At 34.0% G+C, this 27015-nt stretch overlaps 6 protein-coding genes and 11 pseudogenes across 17 annotated transcripts, besides 4 other annotated features; 11 read left to right on the forward strand and 6 right to left on the reverse strand.

Moving 5' to 3' along the window:
- Positions 1 to 13433: part of a mobile genetic element that runs on past the window's edge.
- TVAGG3_1085850 (uncharacterized protein) lies at positions 822 to 1598 on the reverse strand (the record flags this gene model as incomplete). The annotated part of the gene is made up of 1 exon (XM_051256849.1): positions 822 to 1598. One exon carries the CDS (start codon positions 1596 to 1598, stop codon positions 822 to 824), a length of 777 nt encoding a protein of 258 aa, XP_051075952.1.
- Positions 1616 to 2097, forward strand: TVAGG3_1085860 (annotated as a pseudogene). The gene has a single exon. A coding segment is annotated over exon 1 (482 nt).
- Positions 3026 to 3879, forward strand: TVAGG3_1085870 (annotated as a pseudogene). The gene has a single exon. A coding segment is annotated over exon 1 (854 nt).
- On the forward strand, positions 4421 to 4831 carry TVAGG3_1085880 (ATP binding; the record flags this gene model as incomplete). The annotated part of the gene is made up of 1 exon (XM_051256850.1): positions 4421 to 4831. One exon carries the CDS (start codon positions 4421 to 4423, stop codon positions 4829 to 4831), a length of 411 nt encoding a protein of 136 aa, XP_051075953.1.
- On the forward strand, positions 4851 to 5335 carry TVAGG3_1085890 (annotated as a pseudogene). Its single transcript has one exon. A coding segment is annotated over exon 1 (485 nt).
- TVAGG3_1085900 (integrase core domain containing protein family) lies at positions 5385 to 5936 on the forward strand (the record flags this gene model as incomplete). The annotated part of the gene is made up of 1 exon (XM_051256851.1): positions 5385 to 5936. The coding sequence occupies one exon, from the start codon at positions 5385 to 5387 to the stop codon at positions 5934 to 5936; it is 552 nt and encodes a 183-aa protein (XP_051075954.1).
- On the reverse strand, positions 6356 to 7106 carry TVAGG3_1085910 (annotated as a pseudogene). The gene has a single exon. A coding segment is annotated over exon 1 (751 nt).
- Positions 7313 to 8798, reverse strand: TVAGG3_1085920 (annotated as a pseudogene). Its single transcript has one exon. A coding segment is annotated over exon 1 (1486 nt).
- TVAGG3_1085930 lies at positions 9166 to 10137 on the reverse strand (annotated as a pseudogene). The gene has a single exon. A coding segment is annotated over exon 1 (972 nt).
- Positions 13434 to 13856: 423 nt separating the features above from the next.
- TVAGG3_1085940 (uncharacterized protein) lies at positions 13857 to 14177 on the forward strand (the record flags this gene model as incomplete). Its single annotated transcript, XM_051256852.1, has 1 exon — positions 13857 to 14177. One exon carries the CDS (start codon positions 13857 to 13859, stop codon positions 14175 to 14177), a length of 321 nt encoding a protein of 106 aa, XP_051075955.1.
- A 225-nt stretch (positions 14178 to 14402) lies between these two features.
- TVAGG3_1085950 lies at positions 14403 to 14879 on the forward strand (annotated as a pseudogene). The gene has a single exon. A coding segment is annotated over exon 1 (477 nt).
- A 655-nt stretch (positions 14880 to 15534) lies between these two features.
- Positions 15535 to 18391: a mobile genetic element.
- TVAGG3_1085970 lies at positions 16673 to 16968 on the reverse strand (annotated as a pseudogene). Its single transcript has one exon. A coding segment is annotated over exon 1 (296 nt).
- On the reverse strand, positions 17095 to 17337 carry TVAGG3_1085980 (KilA, N-terminal/APSES-type HTH, DNA-binding family; the record flags this gene model as incomplete). Its single annotated transcript, XM_001297122.1, has 1 exon — positions 17095 to 17337. One exon carries the CDS (start codon positions 17335 to 17337, stop codon positions 17095 to 17097), a length of 243 nt encoding a protein of 80 aa, XP_001297123.1.
- A 912-nt stretch (positions 18392 to 19303) lies between the features above and the next one.
- Positions 19304 to 19341: a mobile genetic element.
- Positions 19342 to 20131: 790 nt separating this feature from the next.
- TVAGG3_1086000 lies at positions 20132 to 20756 on the forward strand (annotated as a pseudogene). The gene has a single exon. A coding segment is annotated over exon 1 (625 nt).
- An 89-nt stretch (positions 20757 to 20845) lies between these two features.
- On the forward strand, positions 20846 to 21983 carry TVAGG3_1086010 (annotated as a pseudogene). Its single transcript has one exon. A coding segment is annotated over exon 1 (1138 nt).
- Positions 21984 to 22607: 624 nt separating this feature from the next.
- Positions 22608 to 22793, forward strand: TVAGG3_1086020 (uncharacterized protein; the record flags this gene model as incomplete). The annotated part of the gene is made up of 1 exon (XM_051256853.1): positions 22608 to 22793. The coding sequence occupies one exon, from the start codon at positions 22608 to 22610 to the stop codon at positions 22791 to 22793; it is 186 nt and encodes a 61-aa protein (XP_051075956.1).
- Positions 22794 to 25373: 2580 nt separating this feature from the next.
- Positions 25374 to 27015: part of a mobile genetic element that runs on past the window's edge.
- On the forward strand, positions 26423 to 27012 carry TVAGG3_1086040 (annotated as a pseudogene). The gene has a single exon. A coding segment is annotated over exon 1 (590 nt).

The following is a 27015-nucleotide window of genomic DNA, read 5'->3' on the forward strand; positions in this document are numbered from 1 at the left end:
AGCTGGTGCCGTTAATGTTCCAATTGAACCAACATCAAATGTTGACTCACGAACGACAAACAATATTGTCATAAAGAACTATAGTTCGGAGTGTTTGAAAGAAAAAGAACCAGAACTGAAATCCGTGAATTTAAACTCAGCTTCAAACGCTAACGCTACATCAGATGTTAAGTTAGAGTATCCACCACTGGACCAAATTCTTTCAAGAGAAGCCAACGACAACCCTTACACAAATGTTCAAACAAATCCTTCAGATAACGTAGACCATTACCTTCTTCAGTTATATCAAACTATCTTACTCAAAGACGATAAGAAGCTTTTGACAAATCTTATAAGTAAGAACCAAATAATTCTAACAAAGGAGGACCTTGAAAATGTTATCTCACGAATAACAGGGAAACAATGTGTCATTGACTATCTCGACCCTGAAATCGAATGCTGTGGTCAAACGCCACCATTCATGAAAATAGGTAACATCCGCATCATTGAAACACCAGGTACTCCAGGAGTTGAGTTTAAGTATAAATATTCGAATGAATATACAAAACTTTCAACAGAATATAAACTTTGCTTGAAATATGTTTTAGTAAATTAAAGCAATTTGTAATATCTGTCCAAAACTTCTTCAACAGTATCGAACTCATCTTCATAATGCAAACCTAATCTTATTGACTTGGTGCAGTTTTCACTAACACAATATAGCGCTTTGCGCTCGGCGCCTTTGACGCCTTTTTCTGTTCTCTTGACTGACATAACTAACTCATTTGTTTCATCAAACAGCAACAACCAAAGTTCATGACCTAATACATAACATTCATACTTTATATTTTTAGCTCTGAGTTCTCTTGTAAGCTGTTGCATTTAATATTTTCTAAAAAGTCAACTTCAACAGTCATTCGCACTGGTGCCTTCAGTTCTACAGGCTCGCCCTGAAAGTCAACAAGTCTGAATTGCATGTCTTTCAAATTATGAGGACTAATGCGAACCCATTTACCTAAATGAGTTGCTATGACAGGAACGTTTGGAATGAACATTGAATTTACTTCATAACAGAAAGACTTATATTCTACTGAACCTTTACTATTAACTCCTGAAATGCCTGTGACATTAGCTATTTTAGACTCAATGTACAAACAATTACCATAACATACGTATGGAACAGATTTCATCTCAATCGTTTTGTCAAAACTTTTCAAAGGAAATGTCATATGGTATGCTCCCAGAAGCAATTGAACTCTATGACTCATTCGTGTTATCTTAAACTCCTTCGCATAACTGAACTTCAAAACTCCTGCAATAAGTTTAACATTCATTAAGTTTTCTTCGTTCTCCTTGTTTATTGTAGTATTTATGAGCGCATTTAACACTCCAGCTAATGTTTCCATCTTATATTCTACATTATTGTGAAATCTTATTTCATGCTTCTTTCCATCTATTTCAAACTCCATGAAATCTGTTTCATCTGTTATGACAAAAGTTGCGATAGTATTGAAGTCAACAACTCTGAAAGCAAGTGCTTCATTCTGTAGACCTAAGTTTGTTTGAAGCTTTACTGTCCCGTATTCGTTTGGGTCTGTACTTTGCAAATAGAACAACATTTTATTCTCATTAAAATATGACTATTGCTGCATATGCGTATGAAACTGACAGAGCTAAACGTTTATATTTTGGTCAATACTCTCTCACACTTACTGACAAATATATTGTTATCAGTGATGGAAATACCGAGAAATACATAACATGGAAGGACTATGAAAAGTTTGACCCTATTTTAACTCCATGTACAATGCCATTCATTGTAAATGGTGAAGTTGTCATGAAGAACGACACAACAGTATATAAGTCTGTTCATGAAGCGTTAGAATATATGTTGAATTATAATCCCGAAAGATTTGACCCAAGCACTACACCATGTGCAATGCCTTTTATTAAGGACGGTGAAATCGTAAGAGTTCCGGATTCAACGGTTTATACTGCTGTTCAAAACAGTTTACAAAACATTTTAGCGAATATCTTTAATTCAGAAACTACAGAAATAAAATTACCATATATAACAGATGCTAAAGAAATTAAATCAAAAACGACAACATTATTTACGTCACTTAATGATTTAATGACTTATATCATTAATATTCCTGCACCAACTACAGCATTTGATCCAAACTCGACGGTTTGCAGTGTACCTTTCATTAACGACAGTTCATTAATTACTTTAAGGGATTCGACAGTAAATGAATCATTAAAGGCGTCATTAATGAAAATCATTGATTTTAACTCATTCACGAATACATATAATTCATTCATTAATGTTTCATATGCTTCTAAAGAAGGTGAGCCAAAAACTATCGATAAAGCGGTGTATGAAATAAAAGCATCAACGACGAAATTGAATTCGTTAACTTTTGACGGTGATAGTTTCGTTAATGACATAACATCGGGGAAAACAATTTTAACGAAAGAATATTTAAAATCTCATGTTAGTGAGTTCGTTGAAATTGAAAAAGAAGGTGGAATTAAGTTCGATCCACTGAGTTTCATTTTCAGCTTAGCGAATGCGGGTATTAATTTTGCTGAATGGACAACTATACAGAGTGAAATAAATGCAATATGGACGTTTTTGGGGTCAAAAGCGGGAATGGGTGAGCTTGTAAATGCTGCAAGAACATTAGGTGAAACAGGAAATTTTGTAGATGGTTTTAAAAGACTTGTTTCAAATGTTTTAACAAACACAAAGAAATTATTTAGATATACCATACATAACGGACGGATTTTCGAACAGATAGCAACAAACCCTCCGGTTATGGCTGCGTTGATGATGGTTAGAGATATAAAACCACGTAACGACGGGAACGAAGAAGAGAAGAAACCAGAGGATACTGGTCGGGTTATTCGAGACATTAAAAACGTGTATCCTGAAGTTATTGATTTATTTAGAGGAGTTAATGATTCGATTTCAAATCATTCTATAACCCTCGATGAAGAGAATAAATTAACAGATTATATATTCGTCATTATTGCAGAATTAATGAAGAGAATAAATGAAAAAGGAACTGGTGATATCATTAATGTCAGCGATGTAATGATGAAAAGAAATTTTGACTCATTATTTACAAAACCGAAAACAGAATATAGTCTTTATGACGTAATTACCGAATTAATGAAAAAGATTAATGATAATAAGAGTTCTGGCGGAAGAGTTGAATTAGAAGTGAATGATGTTAATGAGAAATTAGCCGAAAAAGCAGACAAAAATGAGCTTTTAGCTCTGAGTGATAAAGTCAAGAACCACGTTCATTATATAACTTCAGACGAACAGATTATAACGGACTACCATGGATATTTAACACGAAGTGATGAAGCGAAGACAAAAAATGTTAATGAAAGAAGATATAAATACATTCGTGCTAAAGGTTATGACATAAGCTGTACTGTACAGTATGATGTAGCTAAAGCACCAGAAGCATTTGGTTATACCGGTGAAATTTATGCCTCTACTTTCAATGTTAACGGTGTATTAGTTGAACCAAGATTTACTTTGAGAGTTAAGTCAAAAATAACGTTTGAAGATGCTATTAAAAGTAAAGCTGACAAAGTTGAACTCGAAGCAATGAACAAAGTTTTGAAATCTCATAAACACAGCATCTCCGATATAAATGAACTTCAAGCTACATTAGACAGTAAAGCCGACAAGAACCATACAAACGAATCCTTCACTACTATTAGAGCAGACGATGTAATATTGAACTATACCCTTGGTTCAAGTGCACCATTAGAAAATCCAAGTACAAGCGTAAAAGATACACTAAACTCCTTAAATAACAAATGTATGAACATTGAAGGTCATGCCAGAAACTTTGAAGCACATGAACTACCAACAATGTTAGATAAGAAAGCTGACAAGAACCATACACATAAATTCTTCACTACTGTTAGAGCAGACGACATAATATTGAACTTTGACCTTGGTTCAAGTGCACCATTAGAAAATCCAAGTACAAGCGTAAAAGATACTCTTAACAGTTTAGATAAGAGTTGCAGGAACATTGAAAGTCATGCCAGAAACTTTGAAGCACATGAACTACCAGCAATGTTAGATAAGAAAGCAGATAAAACTTATGTGGATGCAGAACTAACAAAGAAATTTTCGAAACCAGATACAATGACATTTACAACAGAAATTATAAATGGTGAACCATCAACTCCATTTGAATTTGTTAGAGGTCTTCAACCAGATACTTTTGAATTTTTCTTGGATAATTCTATTGAACTAACATTACATTATAAAAGTGGAACAAATGCAACATTTCATCCGGGAGATACATTCCAAATGGTATTTAATGACATAAGTTCTTTAGAATATGTTTATAGAGTTATGAGCATATATGATTTAATATATCCTATAGGAGCTGTTTATACGTCTATGAATCCAATAAATCCAAACACTTTATTTGGTGGTAGATGGTATGAAATAGTTGACAGTTTTCCATTCTACACTAATACGCAGTCAATGAAGATGGGAGGTTCAAAGAAAATAGGTATTGAAAACCTTCCTTCACATATGCATAGGTTCAGTGGAAGAACATCTGTGGAAGGAAACCATTCACATTCAATAACAAAAAGAGGTTATACAAATCTTGCAGCGGGTTCGGATAGACAGGGAATGCATAGATATGATATTTCAACTGACCCAGTAGATTCAAGCACAGGTATTTTCTGTGGAACTGCAGGAAATCATACACATGTTGTAGCTGGTATTACAGACCCAGCAGGTAATGGAAAAGATTATATGCCTCCTTATATAACAATGCACGCTTGGATACGAGTTGGTTAAAATCTTTAACTTTACATAAATGAGCTTGAAAGAAGTATTCGAACAACATCCATGGAGGTCATTTAAGAAGTTCAATGAAGCTGCAAAGAGTTCGGGATTTACTAACAGAGCTGAAGTGAAAAGGTTCTTTGACAAAAATGTTGTACATCAAACAAAAATAAACCCTTACGACTACTTTTTACCAATTTACTCCAACACTCCTGACGCATACCAATTTGACACTCTCATTCAAAGCAGAAAAGGAGGACATAAACCATTCCTCATCTTCATAAATGTTAACACTCGTAAAGCATATGCATATCCAATGAAAAATAAAGGAACTCATGAAGTGTTAAGAGTTTTACAAAAGTTTGTAGCAGAACATAACCCAAGTACTTTAACATCAGACCAAGACGGTGCATACCTCAGCAACGAAATCACAGAATTTCTCATTAAGCATAACATAACTCACTACACTACTGAAGACCATAACCATAACATACTCGGTATCATTAACCGCTTCATAAGAACGCTCAGAGATTTAAATCAAGAGCGAGACTTTACCGAAGAAACAATGAAACATTTCATCGAAGTTTACAATTCCTCAACACATTCTACAACAGGACATACACCAAATTCAATGACACAACAACAAGAAGAAAAGTATATACAAAAGAAACGAAGCCAAACACAAAATATCAGAAATTCAACACAATTTACCCTCATTCCTGGTACAAAAGTTCGTGTAGTTCTTGACGACAAACCGTTGACAAAGAAACGTTTAAGGTTAAGTCGAAATTATTATATCGTAGACTCTACACAAGGTAATGGATATCTTATAAAAGCTGCTGACGACTCCATAGCATTTTATCCTCGACATAAATTAGTCGAAAGTAGTAATGGCAAACTTGCTGAAACCATTGACGAAGCAAAGCGAGGAGTGGTTATTGAAATACTTGACTATAACACAAACGATGACACTTATAAAGTAAGATATGAAGGAGGCGTTGAAGATGTTATACCATCTAAGAACTTGAGAGAATCTAAACCAACTCATCTGGGACCATTAGAGCGGGAGTACTGGAAAGATAAAAACATGCCAGAAAGAATAAGAAAATTCTTCTAAACTTTTTCGTTGGATGTAAATCAGACAAAAATATAATTTAGGTGAAGTGGTGAGATGTCACCTGTTTTCTCACCTCTTTTTTCACCTCTTGAATTTTCTTATTCTTTCTGGCATGTTTTTATCTTTCCAGTACTCCCGCTCTAATGGTCCCAGATGAGTTGGTTTAGATTCTCTCAAGTTCTTAGATGGTATAACATCTTCAACGCCTCCTTCATATCTTACTTTATAAGTGTCATCGTTTGTGTTATAGTCAAGTATTTCAATAACCACTCCTCGCTTTGCTTCGTCAATGGTTTCAGCAAGTTTGCCATTACTACTTTCGACTAATTTATGTCGAGGATAAAATGCTATGGAGTCGTCAGCAGCTTTTATAAGATATCCATTACCTTGTGTAGAGTCTACGATATAATAATTTCGACTTAACCTTAAACGTTTCTTTGTCAACGGTTTGTCGTCAAGAACTACACGAACTTTTGTACCAGGAATGAGGGTAAATTGTGTTGAATTTCTGATATTTTGTGTTTGGCTTCGTTTCTTTTGTATATACTTTTCTTCTTGTTGTTGTGTCATTGAATTTGGTGTATGTCCTGTTGTAGAATGTGTTGAGGAATTGTAAACTTCGATGAAATGTTTCATTGTTTCTTCGGTAAAGTCTCGCTCTTGATTTAAATCTCTGAGCGTTCTTATGAAGCGGTTAATGATACCGAGTATGTTATGGTTATGGTCTTCAGTAGTGTAGTGAGTTATGTTATGCTTAATGAGAAATTCTGTGATTTCGTTGCTGAGGTATGCACCGTCTTGGTCTGATGTTAAAGTACTTGGGTTATGTTCTGCTACAAACTTTTGTAAAACTCTTAACACTTCATGAGTTCCTTTATTTTTCATTGGATATGCATATGCTTTACGAGTGTTAACATTTATGAAGATGAGGAATGGTTTATGTCCTCCTTTTCTGCTTTGAATGAGAGTGTCAAATTGGTATGCGTCAGGAGTGTTGGAGTAAATTGGTAAAAAGTAGTCGTAAGGGTTTATTTTTGTTTGATGTACAACATTTTTGTCAAAGAACCTTTTCACTTCAGCTCTGTTAGTAAATCCCGAACTCTTTGCAGCTTCATTGAACTTCTTAAATGACCTCCATGGATGTTGTTCGAATACTTCTTTCAAGCTCATTTATGTAAAGTTAAAGATTTTAACCAACTCGTATCCAAGCGTGCATTGTTATATAAGGAGGCATATAATCTTTTCCATTACCTGCTGGGTCTGTAATACCAGCTACAACATGTGTATGATTTCCTGCAGTTCCACAGAAAATACCTGTGCTTGAATCTACTGGTCAGTTGAAATATCATATCTATGCATTCCCTGTCTATCCGAACCCGCTGCAAGATTTGTATAACCTCTTTTTGTTATTGAATGTGAATGGTTTCCTTCCACAGATGTTCTTCCACTGAACCTATGCATATGTGAAGGAAGGTTTTCAATACCTATTTTCTTTGAACCTCCCATCTTCATTGACTGCGTATTAGTGTAGAATGGAAAACTGTCAACTATTTCATACCATCTACCACCAAATAAAGTGTTTGGATTTATTGGATTCATAGACGTATAAACAGCTCCTATAGGATATATTAAATCATATATGCTCATAACTCTATAAACATATTCTAAAGAACTTATGTCATTAAATACCATTTGGAATGTATCTCCCGGATGAAATGTTGCATTTGTTCCACTTTTATAATGTAATGTTAGTTCAATAGAATTATCCAAGAAAAATTCAAAAGTATCTGGTTGAAGACCTCTAACAAATTCAAATGGAGTTGATGGTTCACCATTTATAATTTCTGTTGTAAATGTCATTGTATCTGGTTTCGAAAATTTCTTTGTTAGTTCTGCATCCACATAAGTTTTATCTGCTTTCTTATCTAACATTGCTGGTAGTTCATGTGCTTCAAAGTTTCTGGCATGACTTTCAATGTTCCTGCAACTCTTATCTAAACTGTTAAGAGTATCTTTTACGCTTGTACTTGGATTTTCTAATGGTGCACTTGAACCAAGGTCAAAGTTCAATATTATGTCGTCTGCTCTAACAGTAGTGAAGAATTTATGTGTATGGTTCTTGTCAGCTTTCTTATCTAACATTGTTGGTAGTTCATGTGCTTCAAAGTTTCTGGCATGACCTTCAATGTTCATACATTTGTTATTTAAGGAGTTTAGTGTATCTTTTACGCTTGTACTTGGATTTTCTAATGGTGCACTTGAACCAAGGGTATAGTTCAATATTACATCGTCTGCTCTAATAGTAGTGAAGGATTCGTTTGTATGGTTCTTGTCGGCTTTACTGTCTAATGTAGCTTGAAGTTCATTTATATCGGAGATGCTGTGTTTATGAGATTTCAAAACTTTGTTCATTGCTTCGAGTTCAACTTTGTCAGCTTTACTTTTAATAGCATCTTCAAACGTTATTTTTGACTTAACTCTCAAAGTAAATCTTGGTTCAACTAATACACCGTTAACATTGAAAGTAGAGGCATAAATTTCACCGGTATAACCAAATGCTTCTGGTGCTTTAGCTACATCATACTGTACAGTACAGCTTATGTCATAACCTTTAGCACGAATGTATTTATATCTTCTTTCATTAACATTTTTTGTCTTCGCTTCATCACTTCGTGTTAAATATCCATGGTAGTCCGTTATAATCTGTTCGTCTGAAGTTATATAATGAACGTGGTTCTTGACTTTATCACTCAGAGCTAAAAGCTCATTTTTGTCTGCTTTTTCGGCTAATTTCTCATTAACATCATTCACTTCTAATTCAACTCTTCCGCCAGAACTTTTATTATCATTAATCTTTTTCATTAATTCGGTAATTACGTCATAAAGACTATATTCTGTTTTCGGTTTTGTAAATAATGAGTCAAAATTTCTTTTCATCATTACATCGCTGACATTAATGATATCACCAATTCCTTTTTCATTTATTCTCTTCATTAATTCTGCAATAATGACGAATATATAATCTGTTAATTTATTCTCTTCATCGAGGGTTATAGAATGATTTGAAATCGAATCATTAACTCCTCTAAATAAATCAATAACTTCAGGATACACGTTTTTAATGTCTCGAATAACCCGACCAGTATCCTCTGGTTTCTTCTCTTCTTCGTTCCCGTCGTTACGTGGTTTTATATCTCTAACCATCATCAACGCAGCCATAACCGGAGGGTTTGTTGCTATCTGTTCGAAAATCCGTCCGTTATGTATGGTATATCTAAATAATTTCTTTGTGTTTGTTAAAACATTTGAAACAAGTCTTTTAAAACCATCTACAAAATTTCCTGTTTCACCTAATGTTCTTGCAGCATTTACAAGCTCACCCATTCCCGCTTTTGACCCCAAAAACGTCCATATTGCATTTATTTCACTCTGTATAGTTGTCCATTCAGCAAAATAATACCCGCATTCGCTAAGCTGAAAATGAAACTCAGTGGATCGAACTTAATTCCACCTTCTTTTTCAATTTCAACGAACTCACTAACATGAGATTTTAAATATTCTTTCGTTAAAATTGTTTTCCCCGATGTTATGTCATTAACGAAACTATCACCGTCAAAAGTTAACGAATTCAATTTCGTCGTTGATGCTTTTATTTCATACACCGCTTTATCGATAGTTTTTGGCTCACCTTCTTTAGAAGCATATGAAACATTAATGAATGAATTATATGTATTCGTGAATGAGTTAAAATCAATGATTTTCATTAATGACGCCTTTAATGATTCATTACTGTCGAATCCCTTAAAGTAATTAATGAACTGTCGTTAATGAAAGGTACACTGCAAACCGTCGAGTTTGGATCAAATGCTGTAGTTGGTGCAGGAATATTAATGATATAAGTCATTAAATCATTAAGTGACGTAAATAATGTTGTCGTTTTTGATTTAATTTCTTTAGCATCTGTTATATATGGTAATTTTATTTCTGTAGTTTCTGAATTAAAGATATTCGCTAAAATGTTTTGTAAACTGTTTTGAACAGCAGTATAAACCGTTGAATCCGGAACTCTTACGATTTCACCGTCCTTAATAAAAGGCATTGCACATGGTGTAGTGCTTGGGTCAAATCTTTCGGGATTATAATTCAACATATATTCTAACGCTTCATGAACAGACTTATATACTGTTGTGTCGTTCTTCATGACAACTTCACCATTTACAATGAATGGCATTGTACATGGAGTTAAAATAGGGTCAAACTTTTCATAGTCCTTCCATGTTATGTATTTCTCGGTATTTCCATCACTGATAACAATATATTTGTCAGTAAGTGTGAGAGAGTATTGACCAAAATATAAACGTTTAGCTCTGTCAGCTTCATACGCATATGCAGCAATAGTCATATTTTAATGAGAATAAAATGTTGTTCTATTTGCAAAGTACAGACCCAAACGAATACGGGACAGTAAAACTACAAACAAACTTAGGTCTACAGAATGAAGCACTTGCTTTCAGAGTTGTTGACTTCAATACTATCGCTTTTGTCATAACAGATGAAACAGATTTCATGGAGTTTGAAATAGATGGAAAGAAGCATGAAATAAGATTTCACAATAATGTAGAATATAAGATGGAAACATTAGCTGGAGTGTTAAATGCGCTCATAAATACTACAATAAACAAGGAGAACGAAGAAAACTTAATGAATGTTAAACTTATTGCAGGAGTTTTGAAGTTCAGTTATGCGAAGGAGTTTAAGATAACACGAATGAGTCATAGAGTTCAATTGCTTCTGGGAGCATACCATATGACATTTCCTTTGAAAAGTTTGACAAAACGATTGAGATGAAATCTGTTCCATACGTATGTTATGGTAATTGTTTGTACATTGAGTCTAAAATAGCTAATGTCACAGGCATTTCAGGAGTTAATAGTAAAGGTTCAGTAGAATATAAGTCTTTCTGTTATGCAGTAATTCAATGTTCATTCCAAACGTTCCTGTCATAGCAACTCATTTAGGTAAATGGGTTCGCATTAGTCCTCATAATTTGAAAGACATGCAATTCAGACTTGTTGACTTTCAGGGCGAGCCTGTAGAACTGAAGGCACCAGTGCGAATGACTGTTGAAGTTGACTTTTTTAGAAAATATTAAATGCAACAGCTTACAAGAGAACTCAGAGCTAAAAATATAAAGTATGAATGTTATGTATTAGGTCATGAACTTTGGTTGTTGCTGTTTGATGAAACAAATGAGTTAGTTATGTCAGTCAAGAGAACAGAAAAAGGCGTCAAAGGCGCCGAGCGCAAAGCGCTATATTGTGTTAGTGAAAACTGCACCAAGTCAATAAGATTAGGTTTGCATTATGAAGATGAGTTCGATACTGTTGAAGAAGTTTTGGACAGATATATTACAAATTGCTTTAATTTACTAAAACATATTTCAAGCAAAGTTTATATTCTGTTGAAAGTTTTGTATATTCATTCGAATATTTATACTTAAACTCAACTCCTGGAGTACCTGGTGTTTCAATGATGCGGATGTTACCTATTTTCATGAATGGTGGCGTTTGACCACAGCATTCGATTTCAGGGTCGAGATAGTCAATGACACATTGTTTCCCTGTTATTCGTGAGATAACATTTTCAAGGTCCTCCTTTGTTAGAATTATTTGGTTCTTACTTATAAGATTTGTCAAAAGCTTTCTTATCGTCTTTGAGTAAGATAGTTTGATATAACTGAAGAAGGTAATGGTCTACGTTATCTGAAGGATTTGTTTGAACATTTGTGTAAGGGTTGTCGTTGGCTTCTCTTGAAAGAATTTGGTCCAGTGGTGGATACTCTAACTTAACATCTGATGTAGCGTTAGCGTTTGAAGCTGAGTTTAAATTCACGGATTTCAGTTCTGGTTCTTTTTCTTTCAAACACTCCGAACTATAGTTCTTTATGACAATATTGTTTGTCGTTCGTGAGTCAACATTTGATGTTGGTTCAATTGGAACATTAACGGCACCAGCTAAGATGGATTTGCTTCTCATTTCATATAGAATAAAAACCTTTTATATGTATGAAATGAACAATATACTCGACAAGGGTTTGAATGTAAAGCTAACGAATGAAAATATTGTTGAATTCACTGAGACAGGTGCTGTGTATAAAGATGTAGAACTACTGAACAAAAGAGCTAAGGGAAGAAGCAGGAACATGAACAAAGGGTGGAAGCCTATAAAAATTTATGTCAATGATGGCTCAGGAGGTTCAAACATAAAGTATGCAGAAAGTTATAGAGTTTTATGCGCTAAAAGGTGAAAAGCCTTCCTTTAAGAACAGCTATTCTAACGCATATCCTCAAAAAGTTAACGGATGGGGAAGTGGATGATATGAATGACAGCAAAAATATTAACAGAAATGGCGACAGAGATGCATGGAATTTGTTTACCATCAGTCAATTGAAGGTTAAACTTTAAAACAATGTTGGTCGTTCCATGGAATATTTTTGACTTTAATGGTATTAGTCATGATATGAATCTCAAGGTATGAACGAGGAGAGATGAGAGACTTATATGCTCCCAAATTTCTTCAAAAGGTAATGTTATACCTGACTGTTTCCAAATGAGTTCAATATCATAACGTGAGAAACCTTGAAAGATAACGAAGTCAGTTATGAGACGTTTTATGTTTAAAGCTAAAAAACCTCCATGTTTGCATAAGTATTGCTACAGTTAAGTGGTAATGTCTGACTTTAGTAATGATGTTAGCTAATGGTGAGTCAGGCTTTGACACTAAACCTTTTCCGGCGAAGTCGTCGCAAACGAGCAGAGTGTTTGAAGGATACTTTTTGAAGGGGTATTTTGAAAGTTTTGATAGAATGTAGTTTGTAAGTCGTTCATATCGTAAACTCCTGAGTACTGACGTAAGTGGTGTTTGTCAATAATTCTTTCCATCTCCTCAGAAGTCTTTTGCATTCCTGACTGTATAAAATTCAACGAGGGCATAATATTCCTCTTACGTCGAATGTAACGTTGAAGAAATTCAATGAGTTCACTGTCTGGAACTTTAACGACAGAGGCTTGAACTTTTGACATAAATGTTTTCGCTGTTGAGTCCATAGAGTCTGAAGTTGCTGATATAATGATTTGGTCATAGTAAGAGTCGTTTCCTAAACGCTCTGTTATGAGTATATGACGAATGAGGTTAAATGTCTTACCTGAACCCATCTTTCCACAATAGAAATACACCCATTTGAACAGCATTCATAATCTTTGCTGAAAGGAAGAATAAGAGAAGAGTTAAGTTTGTCTGTAGTTTCATTCATGTCTTCATCTACGTCATGTATTAAATGCTTCATTTTATCTCCATTAAAAATGCAAGTCAGAAATATTCAGAACATAGCACCGAGTCTAACTGACAAGAGTATAAAGATATACTATGAACACGTTATGATGAAACCTACCAAAATTCAAGAAAGTCAGTATACTTATGAATATCCAAGACACTGGTAGAGTATGTAGGAGGTGAGAAAGCTATTGAAATCAGACAGGTTCGAAGTATTCCAGCAGGAAGAACAATATTATTGAAGAACTTTAATGTTTTGAGGTATAATGATGAGACAAAGAAGCAAGATAGTTTTCCTATTGCTGTGTATGTGAACCTAGACACAGAGATGACATGAAAGTTTTTAATACAAAGCTTCAAACGGTAGTGAGAGAACAACTGACTGCGGAAGGACACCCATTACCTTCAGAAGTTAGCATAGCATATAATTTTGAAACAAACTCAATAGATTTTAAAGTCGTCTCTGCAAAGAAGTCAGGTTTTACATTTAATGAAGCAGATGTATATTCGAATGAAAATTCAAAGCTATTGCATGGTTAGATAATGACGATTGCTTTAAGAAAATATTTAAATTCAGTGACTCAAAGATGTCAATAGATGACCTTCGTGGAATGTTACCATCGACGTTTACAGTTGAAGGTTCAGCAGGATTGCTTACAAGATTGTCAATTGGTGGTATTTGGTCTCGTGAGAACATTGTTATAAAATCCAGTATAAGTGAATTTGCTGAAGAATCTATATTATGTCTTTCAAACTATATGTATTCGCCGCCGAAGCATTATAGTATAACAAACTTTGTCAGTAAGTTTAATATAAGACTTGTCGAACCTTCTTCAATGAAAGATGTTGTGCTACCTAAAGATGGAAAGGATGGACTCATTATTGAAATGATTTTAATAGCATATTAAATGAGCTTGTTCTTGAAGGTCATTCATGATGAAATAACTGTTGTAGAAGATGTTAGCAATTGTTCAGACATTTTATTGAGAATAGATGATATAAGAAATAAGTTAGATAGACCGCAAAGCGGTGAGGGCGAAGCCCGTGAGAACGCTTATGTTTCATTGACTTTCTCCAGTAAAGAGAACTTTTATGAGATAATATTGAAGAGAGATGATTTTAATATGGTGTAAATGGTAGCTTGGGCAGCTTTAGGCGCAATGGGAACAAAAGCATTAGCATTTGGAGCAAAAGCACTTGGAGCTTATGACGCAGTAAATAAAATGAGTGGAGGAAGGGTTTCGAAGACATTAGATGCAAATAAAGGAAAGATTGGAGGCTGGGTTGCAAAGAAGTTAAGATTAAATAAAATCGGGCTCATAAATAAAGCATCCAATTTGGTTGCGACTGAGTCAGAAAATGCTTTAGGAAAGGACGATGAGTTTGCAAAACATGCAAAAGACTTTAATGACCAGATGAAAGGTGAAACAATGCATTTAAATAGAGTCGATGGAACTCTTCCTCCACCAGTAGTTCTTCCGTATGGTCCCTATGGAATGTATGGAAACCCTTACGAAAGACCATTTGACCCATTGACTGGTGGAAGTAACTGGTATCATTACGGACGAAGAAGAAAGACAGTCAAGTTGGAGACAGACGTGAAGAAAGCAACTAAAAAGAAACCAAGGAAGAGAGTTATAAAGTAATGAGAACGTTTATGTTATGAGAAATTTTTAACGTTAGTTTTATTTTTACTGAAAATTTTTATTTGGATGTAATGACGAAAACTATTGAGATAACAAACTACAACGGTCATGAGTTCAAGAACTTGTTCTTCGTTCCTCGTGAAAATACATTCTATCAGATACGAGGGAGAAAGGGTAAAGTTAGTTTAAGCATTTATGACAACAAACATAATGGGAGATATATAAAAGCAATAGATACAAACGGTAAGCGTGTTTCATTAGCTTTGTCAAAACTTACTAACATTTATTTTGACAGTGACTTTGACTCTGACGATTGGAGTGACAGCAGCGATACTGAAGAATATGAACTATTGTGTGAAGCACAGCAATGGGAAGCGCTGCAATACTTTTGTAAATGAGAACATTAGTGGGAACGTTAGTGAGAACGTTTATTTTTTCATTAGTGAAGTCGTTAGCGAAATGTTGGTGAGGTGAAGTGGTTGGTGGTTTTGTAAATATTTAAGGTTAAGTTAGTGTTTGTGTTTGTGTTGTAAAATATACATTAGCGGTTTTGTAAAGTGTCAAATTCACAAGTATTGGGTAAGGTGGAACGCAGTGCCGCCGTACCCAAGACTTGTATACTAACTAAATGTGCATATCTACTACGTGCTTTTTCAAAATTACTTTTTGCATTTTCAGTTAAATTGCAGAAGTTATAAACGTTATCGTATGCTTCATTAATTAAATGCTTAGGTAACGAATTAATTGCTTGAAACAGTGTGAATAATGTAACTTCTTTTTCTAAATTCATGTTTCCACCGTCATTATGTACTTCAAAATCACCGATGCCATCAACTATGCTCTGGGCAAGTTTATCGTCAATGTTTACATCTTTGTTTTCATTCATGATAGTCTTTATTGCTTCATTCTTCTGTTCAACTCTTACCTTAATATTCAAATCATTTAATATATCATTCACTGTTCTAGTTAATGTTGAATCGTAACTTCCACGAATGAATGAGTATGTACTGATTGGTTCTGTTGCATTTTTGCGAACTCTTGAATCAGCCATAACTACTAAAGAACGCTTTGAATCAGTCATAGAAGTCATTATGTCAATATCATAATCATTGCAGGAATAGCATTTAATCATTCTGTTCGAAACTGAATAAAAGAAATTAGTGTTACAATAAATGTGAAGACCTCCTGAAGCGGTTTTAACGATAACATCTTTATCCGAAAGTTTTGATAAAATATCTTTTCTAACTGTTTCTTTAAGTTCATCATTGTACGATTTATTGATATCAACATCTATAATCGTTAAATTTGAAATTTTATTTACTAATAAAGCCATACCAGTTTTCCTTCCTCTTCCTCCATCATGTTTGAGGTAGTTATGTAAATCAATCTTGTTTTCACCAATTCTTTCGTTGAGGGTTTTAGTTTCTGCCACAACTAATTCCTCAGCTAATGAATCAATAACTTTTTCATCAGAAATGATATAGTTGCTGTTGTTGTTTGTTGCTGTCATTTATATAGGAATAAAAAAATAAAAATAATTTTAAAACTAACTTTATTTTTGGGCTGCATCAAATTTCCTGTGTTGTTGTCAAAATGTCATGTTGTCATCATTTTTCAGAGAAGTTAATTAACCAGGTGACACATGGTGACGTAGTGACACCTTCAGTTATTCAAAAATAATTAATTATTGAATAACCTAAAAACCATTAACGATAAAATATATTTTTGGTCGTTTATGACAAAAATAAATGGTTCATTTACTCACAATATTTTTGTACAAAACAACCCCAAACTTTTAACTTCTTTTCTGCAGTTTCTAATGCTATCTTAGCGAGTTCATATTCTCTAAATTCTCTCTTTAAATCTTCTTGTTCCCATTGGTCTAGTTCGTATGGAGAATCTCTATAACCATAACATATCTCACGTTCATGTTCTAATTGTTTTTCGCACATTTTTCTAACTTCTTCTTCAAACAAAGGTTTAGCATTCTCTACTGTATCTTCAACTTCTTCTTATCTAATTTCTCATGAACTTTCTTGTCTATGGAGTCCATAATATCTTTGACATAAAATGCATACTTTACAGAGCACCATTCAGCAACAAAATGAACGAGGTCAGGATGTATGTAAATACCTTTGAATTCATTTATAACGCCCTTAGTAAGCTCATAAAATGCTTGTTATGAGGTCGAGCCACTTTTGGCTTGACCGTATTCGTTCATCCAAAACTCAAGAATTTCCTGCATTTTAGTACTATTGAGAAATCTGTTTAAATGGTTTAACCTTCCCGCTTCTCTTGCCATCTTTGTTGCATTAATGTAACCATCCTTGTCTCTACGTAAGACTTCAATACCATTATAAGTGCCTTTTGTGAATGTTTCGCCATTAGATTTGTTCGTGAATGTTTTTGCTTCGAGTGACATTTCTGTTCTTACATACAAAATAAAAAAAATAAAAATAATTTTAAAACTAACTTTATTTTTGGGCTGCATCAAATTTCCTGTGTTGTTGTCAAAATGTCATGTTGTCATCATTTTTAAGAGAAGTTAATTAACCTGGTGACACATGGTGACGTAGTGACACCTTCAGTTCTTCAAAAATAATTAATTATTGAATAACCTGAAAACATTAACGATAAAATATATTTCCTGTGTTGTTGTCAAAATGTCATGTTGTCATCATTTTTAAGAGAAGTTAATTAACCTGGTGACACATGGTGACGTAGTGACACCTTCAGTTCTTCAAAAATAATTAATTATTGAATAACCTGAAAACATTAACGATAAAATATATTTCCTGTGTTGTTGTCAAAATGTCATGTTGTCATCATTTTTCAGAGAAGTTAATTAACCAGGTGACACATGGTGACGTAGTGACACCTTCAGTTCTTCAAAAATAATTAATTATTGAATAACCTAAAAACCATTAACGATAAAATTTATTTCTGCAGTTCATCCATTACTTCATTACCTAATTAATTACAGACATAAAATATATTTAGTTCATTCGGTAAGCCTTAACCCAAAGGTCTGGGCTCAAGCGCGTTCAATGAACGCGGTACCATGCAAATACAGTCATAAATGGTGGCATATAATCTTTACCCAAGCCTGTTGGATTTGTTGTGAAAGTATGGACATGATTTCCTCCTGGTTCAGTTTGTCGAAAAGTCTTTTTTGTTGAATCGTTATAAGCTGGAGATAAAACATCATAACCAGCTTCATAGTCTGAGTTATATAATGGGTGGTCTCTTAATGAGTGTCTATGGTCGCCAGAAAAGTTTGTCGTTCCTGTATGAGTGTGCGGTGGAAGGTTTGCTTCTTTAATTTTCTTTGAACCACCGGCTTGTTTTGAATATCTAGCACAGTATAAGAATTTGTTTACAATCTGCTTCCATTCACCAAAACCTAAAACATTTGCTGGATTTGTTGAATTTATTGACGTATAAATAGAACCAACAGGATATAATGTTTGAAGTATTTCAGTCTTTAATGTTTGAAGCTCTGTTTTGTCAGCCTTCTTCTCTAATTCAGTATTAACATATTCCTTATCTGCTTTAAGGTCTAAACATCCTGAAACCCATCCTGTATCAGCTTTAACTTTAAAAGTCTCCGATGTCCATTTATGATACCATTCAACCTTTTCTTTAATTTCATTATCTTTTTCATCAACATAAACCAAATTTGCCTTCTTCATTAATTCACTATCCACGTATTCCTTATCTACCCTCTTCATTATGTCATTTAGGAAACCTTCTATGAATTCCTCATTTAAATTAAATCTTCCAATCTTCAAAACTTTAGGAAATGCATTTAATGCGTAATATCTATGTTCTTCTGGTGGAATTGATGTTATATCATCCGTTATTCCTTTAATTTTTGAATTCATAAATAAAATTTCTTTTATATTTGATATCACTTATATTCTAATTTTTATTTAATGATAAATGAAACCGATTTTAAAAATAAATGAAACAGAGGAGGAAGAAATAAATGAAAGTGAAAATGTTCAACAAAAAATAAACGTTGTTAAACCAATTACTGAAATAAAAATTTTTTCATCTGTTGAAGAATTTAATGACTATTATGCTAATAATAAAAAATTATTTGAAGAATTGACAACATGTAAATTGAATAAAATGTTTAAAGTTGATGGATTCAAAATTTCAAAAATAAAAGGAGTGGTTAGTTTGAAATCTATTCCTCAATCAAGAATCACCTCATTAATGAAAATTGATGATTTAACAAAAAGAATAGAAGAGATTGAAGAAAGAATGAATCAAATAATTGATTTCATAAATTCAAATAATCATTAGTTTCTTAAAGTTCTATGTTGAACTCATCAAATTCTTTTTAAAGTTTATGAGGTCTTTGATTATGACTCCATTGATTCTGTTGTAAACAGAAATTCATCAAAAGTGACACCTCAGAAAAGCTAAAATATTGAATTTTTGGAACTTTTGATAGAGCACGTTTTTAAATATTAATTAAAGTAAATGTATATTTTGTAAAGATTCTTTTTAATAAAAAAAATAAAATTTTGAAGAAGAACACAAAATCTTCTGAAAAATAATATCACATAAACTCATATTATTTTCTAATATATAACTATTTTATATAAAAATCAAATTCAATGATCTTAAAAGCGAAGGATAAACCTCAAAATTTACGAATATAATGAGTGGGAATATAATGCTTATCTATCATAAAACCATATGAAATATCAATTTTTGCTTTACGCCTAATTTTTGACGACAATTAGCAAAAAATGTTAAATGTTAACACTCAGTCCATTTGAATATGAAAAATAAAATTGACTTTGATTAAATGTTTTTATTTATCATGCAATTCTTCTTGCGACCAAAGATTTGAATAAAACTTCAAAAAATAAGATAGCTTAAAAATAATATACGGTAGTGTTTACTAATAGATGAATAGTATATAAAAAAAAAAAAGGTAGTGGGGCCTCCAGGCACTTCGTGCCCTCTAGCCCTGAAGATGTTTAGTATAACTTTGTCCGGACAAATAAGGGTCTATCGTCGCTACAGGAAAAGTTACGGGCGTCCCAAGGAAGTATACTTTGAGAAGCCTTTCCCCCTTATAGAATGAGATAGGACGGTTATTTTACAAAACTGACAACACTTTGACCGAGTAGTTTTTTGTGCTGAACAAAAAGTGTCATATAAACATCTGTCAAAAACCGTTTTTTACTTCACTTAAAATGCCACGTAAGCTACGTAAGAATATACGTAAGAGGAAGAGAGCATTGAAACATCCAATAGTAAAACTGACACCACAACAACAGTTGCAACAACAAATGATGAATGACCCCACTATGTTGCAACAAATGTCAAGCAACCCTATGCTTTTAAACCGAGTTATTGGTGCACAGAGTGGAGGTTTAAGAGCGGCACTTTTAGCGAAAATGGCAGGCTATGGTGGAGCTGCAGACGGAACAGCTTATAACCCTCAAAGTCAAATGAATTTGAGTTCACTCAAAAATCAAATAACAGATGTCAAAAAGTCAAACATAGACATACAGAAGCAAATAAGTGAAAACGAAAAGAAACTAGAATATGACAGACACACAAAGAAACTCAATGAGTTAAACGTAGAGAAAAAGAAGAAAGAAGAACAACTGAAAGAACTAAGTACAGAGGAATATGCGAAAAAAGTGTCAGAAAAAGCAGCAGAAGTAGCAAAAATGGAACAAGATGTTATAAATTTGAAAAACCATACTACTCAATATAAAGTACTGAAAGATGAAGAGATAAAACAAAAAGCCCTGAAGACATATATGGATAGCGATGAGTATAAAAAAGAAGTTGAAGCAAATGTAAAGGCAGAAAAACTTTTACAGTTGCAAAACCAAACCGTACAGTATGAAAACTTAGCACAAGAAAGTAAAAATAACGACGCAGCCATGCAAAAGGCAATGAAAAGCGCAGAATATATAAAAGCTAATAATGACTGGTTAGATGCCCAAGCCAACGCTAAAGCAGCCCAACTTATAGGGTCAATAAGGACAAAAATACAAGCGGATGAAGACAGTTCAAATGAAGCTTTAATGAATGCTGACTTTAAGAACGCCTTCGAAGCTCTTCATAGTAAGGTGAAACTAGTGAACGACTTCTCATCTGGAAAGAAACTGAAGTCTGAAGGTTTCGACAAAGAGTTAAGAGAAGTAGCACAAAATATGACGAAAATAACAGATGCAGCAACGAGACAGGCAGTTCAAAGTGCCTATGACGCCGTTAGAGCAACTGTTGTGGAAAGTCAAGAAAAAGAGTTACAACAGACCAAAACAGACCTAGTAAATGCTTTCTTAAAAACGAAAAGTCAGGTAGGACATTATGCTGCAGATGGAACATATGTGCCAGCTGGTGGAACTTATATACCACCAAACCCTCCAAGAGAAGCACCTGCACCAGGACTACCTAAAACATTTACATCGTCACATGGACACAGACACAGGCATGCACCAAAACAACAACCAACAGTTCAAAATCCAGCACAACAACCAACAGTTCAAAACCCTGCACAGCAACCAACAGTTCAAAACCCTGCACAACAACCAACAGTTCAAAACCCTGCACAACAACAACCACAAACAGAGCAAGGACATAAAAGAAGTAGAGAACAAGGAAACCAAGAATTCTTAAAAATGCTTAAGGAAAATTATGGTTACCCAGATACTCTTGACTTTAGTGACAGATATAAAGAAGCTATTAGAAAGTTCAAGGAAGGAAATACTGACCCGAACCTATTTAGCTTTATGGTTCAGCACCAAATGGGATATAATTTCAAACCTGGAAAATACAAGCTCGCTAAGAGATATGATTTAATAGCATATCATCCAAATGACATGGATGAATTTACTCCGAGATATTTGGTGTCAGAGCTAAATGATAATTCAACTCTCTTCATGAAACGCGTAAAAAATAGAGACGGAACGAAAGAAGAAAGGTTTATGAGTCCGGATGACTTAGATAGGGAACTTTTTAAAAACGGTCTCGGAATATATGAAATGCCAGCAGATGAGGTACAAGAAACTCCACAGGAAGAAGTTCAGATACAACCAGACATGGAAGAAATAGTTCAGCAACAACAGCTAGAAGAGCCTGAAGGAAACGAACAAGTCCCTCCTTTGGAAACTACAGAAATAAATGACGCAAGACTGAAACATTGGGTAAAAGCTTTCCCATTCACAAAAGATATTATTGGTAACATGGAAAGAAAACCAGAATGGCTACAAAAACATATATTTGGAAACGAGCTTATTCCATATGGACAAGCTATATTTGAAGAGCTTGAACCGGAAACTCAGGAAAGAGTCATGCAAACAATACGCGAAGACTCAAATACAAACTATGACAAAATCTTTCTAGGATATAGGTTACCTGAGATGGGCGACCAGAGCCCAAAGGCAAAAAGGACATGGGAAATTTACAACATACTAGGTGAACATGAGGCAAAGATGCAACAACTTGAAGCAGAGGGCAAGTTACCAAAAGCGACACCAAAGAAGAAGAGTAGAACAAAGTGAAAGTAGTGAAGAAGTAATTCATCTAGTGAAGTAGTAGCAATGAAGGAAAAAGAAGAGTTAAAAACTCAGTCAGGAAGAAAGTAAAGCTTGGTCCGAGTGGGTTCTATTATGACATATAAATCCAACTATTCTATATTTTTACCCATATGAAATGTACGCCGCTCAGAATATAACGCCAACAGTTTTGGATGCCATGAACGGAAATGTTTCCGAATGGTATAACGAATGCGACAATGCCATTAGAAGGTCAGAAATAGTTCCTGGAACTTACGAATATACAACTGCTGTTTCTTATGGAAACGTAGGTGAGTTTGGAGAAGTTCTTCAACAACAGTAGATATTGCTTGCGACAGGTTTCATATTATTTCTATTGAAACTCATTCTTATACGTGGAACAAGACATTGAAATAAAACCTTCTGCCAAGTTGTCTGACAAGAAAGGTTGCAATGGAATTTTCTATGTCGGATACCAATATGCTCCAGAAGTTTTCATGGGATATAAGATATATTCTAACTCTGACTTAGTTTCAAACAGTAACATGGGCAAACTATGAATGGTTCGCTTTGAGAAACTCAGTACAACCACAAGCTAGAGAACAAACAGACCAGTATGCAACTATTGAAAATAAGAAGACTTGACCCTAACGTTCCAGGAGTTTATGTTAACCTTTCTGGTTCAGATGGAACTGCTGCCACTAAAGTAAAACTGAAACTTAGAGTTCCTTTGTCATCTTTCCTCAGTCTTCAGGTTTTTAAGATACTTGCCAAACTGGCAGGAAAATTTCTATTGAACTTACTCCAAGCAAAATAACTTAGTCATTGCACCAACACAAGACCCATTCACTCTTACAGACGTAATGGAAACAAATAAAACGTCATTCGCCGACTTTTGCAAAGACAAGTTGACTTAGACTTTGGTTTCTCAAACTTCAACAATGAAGTAAACTATTATTTCAATGCTGCTGGAACTGCTTGGGACCCAGTTAAGTTCACATGCAAAAGTTTGAATGCAAGAGAATAGAAAGCAGACTTGCAGTCTATATGTTGGACCCAGATATTTCAAATGCTTTAGCTGCCAAATATATTGCAGTTCCACTTATGTTCCCTATACACCAAATATCTGTCAAAGACTTTGCAGGTGAAGTTGGAAACCAAAGTGCTGACCAGGTGCAAGAACAGATATTGCTTTAACAACTGCAATGAAACATGCAGATACTATGTTGTACTGTTCAGACGAACTATAAATGACTATTCTTGTTTCTACAACCCCGTATTAAATATCATATAAACATAGATGGCAAATATTATCCAAGAGAAGAATATTCTACAGTTGAGGATATGAGGTCATACAACTTGACATTAGATGCTATGAACTTTAACAACAACTTCACAACAACCATTAACCCTGAAATGCAAAGTTCTATTATGCCATATGTGAAAGTATGGACTCATACAGGAGGTCAAAAAACTCAATATACAAATGGAGACCGTTCAAACTTTTGGCTTGGCATTCCATTTGCTGACTCAGAAGACTTTATGGGTGGTATTTCAACTGTTGGTACAGTTCAAATACAATATACTGGTGACAGAGACGGTCCAGATGAACTGAGAGCAAAGAAGTTTACAAACCAATAGCACTTTTCACGGAAGATGCTCTTTTGAAGATTCGTTCGATGAAACCTGCTGGGGCTCCTCAGATTGGCATAACGACAGCTTCCATCGAGCAGATTTTGGCAGCAGGTCAGTAAGTTGTTCTTGAACTGACTTCTCTCCGTCAAATATTGACAGTACGCCAGTTTTGACATAATATTGTAAGATAAACTTACCTTTAGAAATATCTGTAAGTTTTGTTGTTATATTTTTGTCAACGTCAAGAACTTTCACCATTTCAGTTATACCAACTTTCTTTGCTTTATGAAAATATTTTGGTTCAGCAAATATTGCTATTCTATAACATTTTCCATTGTTTGTGTAAAGAACTATTCTGTCAATGTATTTGTATTGTTTGTGTGTGTAAACTTTGTTCTGCTTCAATTCGAAGAGATACTCAAATGCGTCATATTTTATTCGAAGTAAAATGTCATTTCCGAAAAATAGAAGCGTAAGTGTTTCAAAAGGTTTAATGGCGGTGGCAGATGTGAAGTTAAATTCACCAACTCAAACAAACAGTCAAAGTGTTGTTGTCAATGTCAAAGACAGAGATGTTGAAGTGGGGAAACCATACGAAGACGAAGATGGTATAACAATTGTTTCCTGTAAAAGAACCAACATATCCTGAAGTTAGGCAGAGACTTAAGTTCTGTTGCAGATATTCGAAACGACTACCAACAACTGAAAGACAAACTTCAAACTCAGGAGAAGATTTGTCAAGCTTTAAGTATAATGTTAAACTTGGTCGAACACAACCCTGTAAAAGTGAACTCATATGTCATTGCACCTCATGAAGTTTTGAAAGAACTATTGAAACTTTTGACAGAGGCAGACGATATAAACATCAAAGAAATAGAACCCGACATTAGTTGCTGTGGTGTTTCATATAATGTCATTGAAAGATATACGTTATGAAAGGAGGTGAAACGTTGAACTTAAAGTATAGTTTCCCAGACGTCATAAAAATATTTGACGACCACAACATTTCATTAAATTTATTTGCTAAGTAAAAATGTCAAAAACTTCTTGAAAGATGTTTGAAGAAAAATAATATAGACTTTATTTCATGTAAAGGACTTTACACACTTTTGAACGATATGAAAGACCCTGTTTTTTTGTTCGTGTAGACAAAGGAAAGTTCTATGTCTTTACAAAATATTTGAACTTCTTAGACAGAGAACTTCAAGAAACGCCATGTGAAAGTTTAGATGAAGTTCTTCTCCACTTTCAGAAAAACTTTTAAAATATATAAATGGCAGAAGATATAATGGTTTATACTATTACGACTAAAAACCCTGAGTCATATAATTCTATAACAACAAACTTACAAAGTCCTCAAGGACGATATTGTAAACTAACCTTAAACACAATGACGACTAAAGCCTGTTTTGCTCTTTTGACACCAGAAGACTTTATTGTTGTGAATGGTAAAAAATACTCCTTTGAAGATACTTACTCAGATATACCACCAACAGGTTTTGTTGACTTATTTAATACTTTAAGTACGGGTGTAACATGTGCTGCAACTAGAGCAGGTTTCATTATGTTTGGATGTCCGACTGAGTTTACTATAAACGATATGAGCTATAATACAAAACTTATATCTGGTTTTTACTACCAACAGTTTCCTATAACAGGAAAAGGTGTCATACAAGGAATGTCTATTCCATTGACATTAAGCACACCAATCTTATATATTGTTTCAAACTTAGGTTCAAAGTGTTATTCGAATGTCGACAGAAACTATTATGACCAAAAGATACTTATGCGTATAAACAATACTTTCTCTGCTGGTTTGCCTATTGTTCATTCGAATGCAGAATTTTCAACCTTAGTGAACTCAAACACTTTGGCAAGTATAACGTTGACATTAGTTGACGCAAACTTTGTTCCTGTAAAACTTTATGTCCTATGTATTTGTCAATGACGGCAGAAAGTTTCGAATTGGAAGATGCAACTGGTGAAAGTATTGTATTACAAGAACAACTTCAACAACAAATAGCTCAAGAACAACAAATGCAACAAATGCAACAACAAAGTCAAGAATAAAAAAAATATTTTTTTTATTTTTATAAAAATGTACAGAATAGATGTTTCAGATTTTTATGACTTCCAAGCATTCAGAAATATGTGTCCATTTCGAGACTATAACAAAGCAGTCGAGAATTTGAAACGTTTAGTCATTTATGTTGACTCTGCCCCAGAATGTTATGTTATGAAAGAATGGGATGTTGTCTTTAACAAACCTAAGCGACAATAGTTTCAGAACAAGAATGTAAACAGAAACTTAAGAAAATAAAAGTTGTACAAGTTGGCATGAAGATGTTAGATGCTTGGGATATCTTATTGTCAAAGTTAGAAGATTTTTCAGTTCGAGGTATAAGTTCTATACACCTTCTCCAAACTTCTATTCTATCTTCACTGGATATAAATACGAACAAGTAGAATGGAAAGAAAATATTATAGAAGCTTGGTTAGACCATGTCAAAGAAATTATATGCAATGGAAACGAAAAGGTTTATGAGTATATCTTATGTTGGTTTGCAAACATCTTACAACATCCAAGTGCTAAAAATGAAACTGCTCTCATTATAATTGGAAAACAAGGAACTGGTAAGAACACATTCTTTACAGATATCTTATGCAAACTGTTAGAGGGCTATTCGAACCCGAATATGACAAACTTAGAAAACATCTGTGGCAAGTTTAACTCCTCAATAGAGAATATGAAACTTATATTGCAATGAACTTCAAAGTATAGATACAACAAAAGTTTTGAACTCAGATGCTTTGAAGAGTCTTATAACAGACAAAGTTGGAGTTGTTGAAAGAAAATATAAAGACCAAAGAGTTTGTGAAAATGTTGCAAACTTCATTATGGTTTCAAACAATGCTGTTCCGATGAAGTT

The sequence above is a fragment of the Trichomonas vaginalis genome (genome assembly GCF_026262505.1).
Source record: "Trichomonas vaginalis G3 chromosome Unknown ctg_170, whole genome shotgun sequence".
Taxonomy (NCBI): Eukaryota; Parabasalia; order Trichomonadida; family Trichomonadidae; genus Trichomonas; species Trichomonas vaginalis.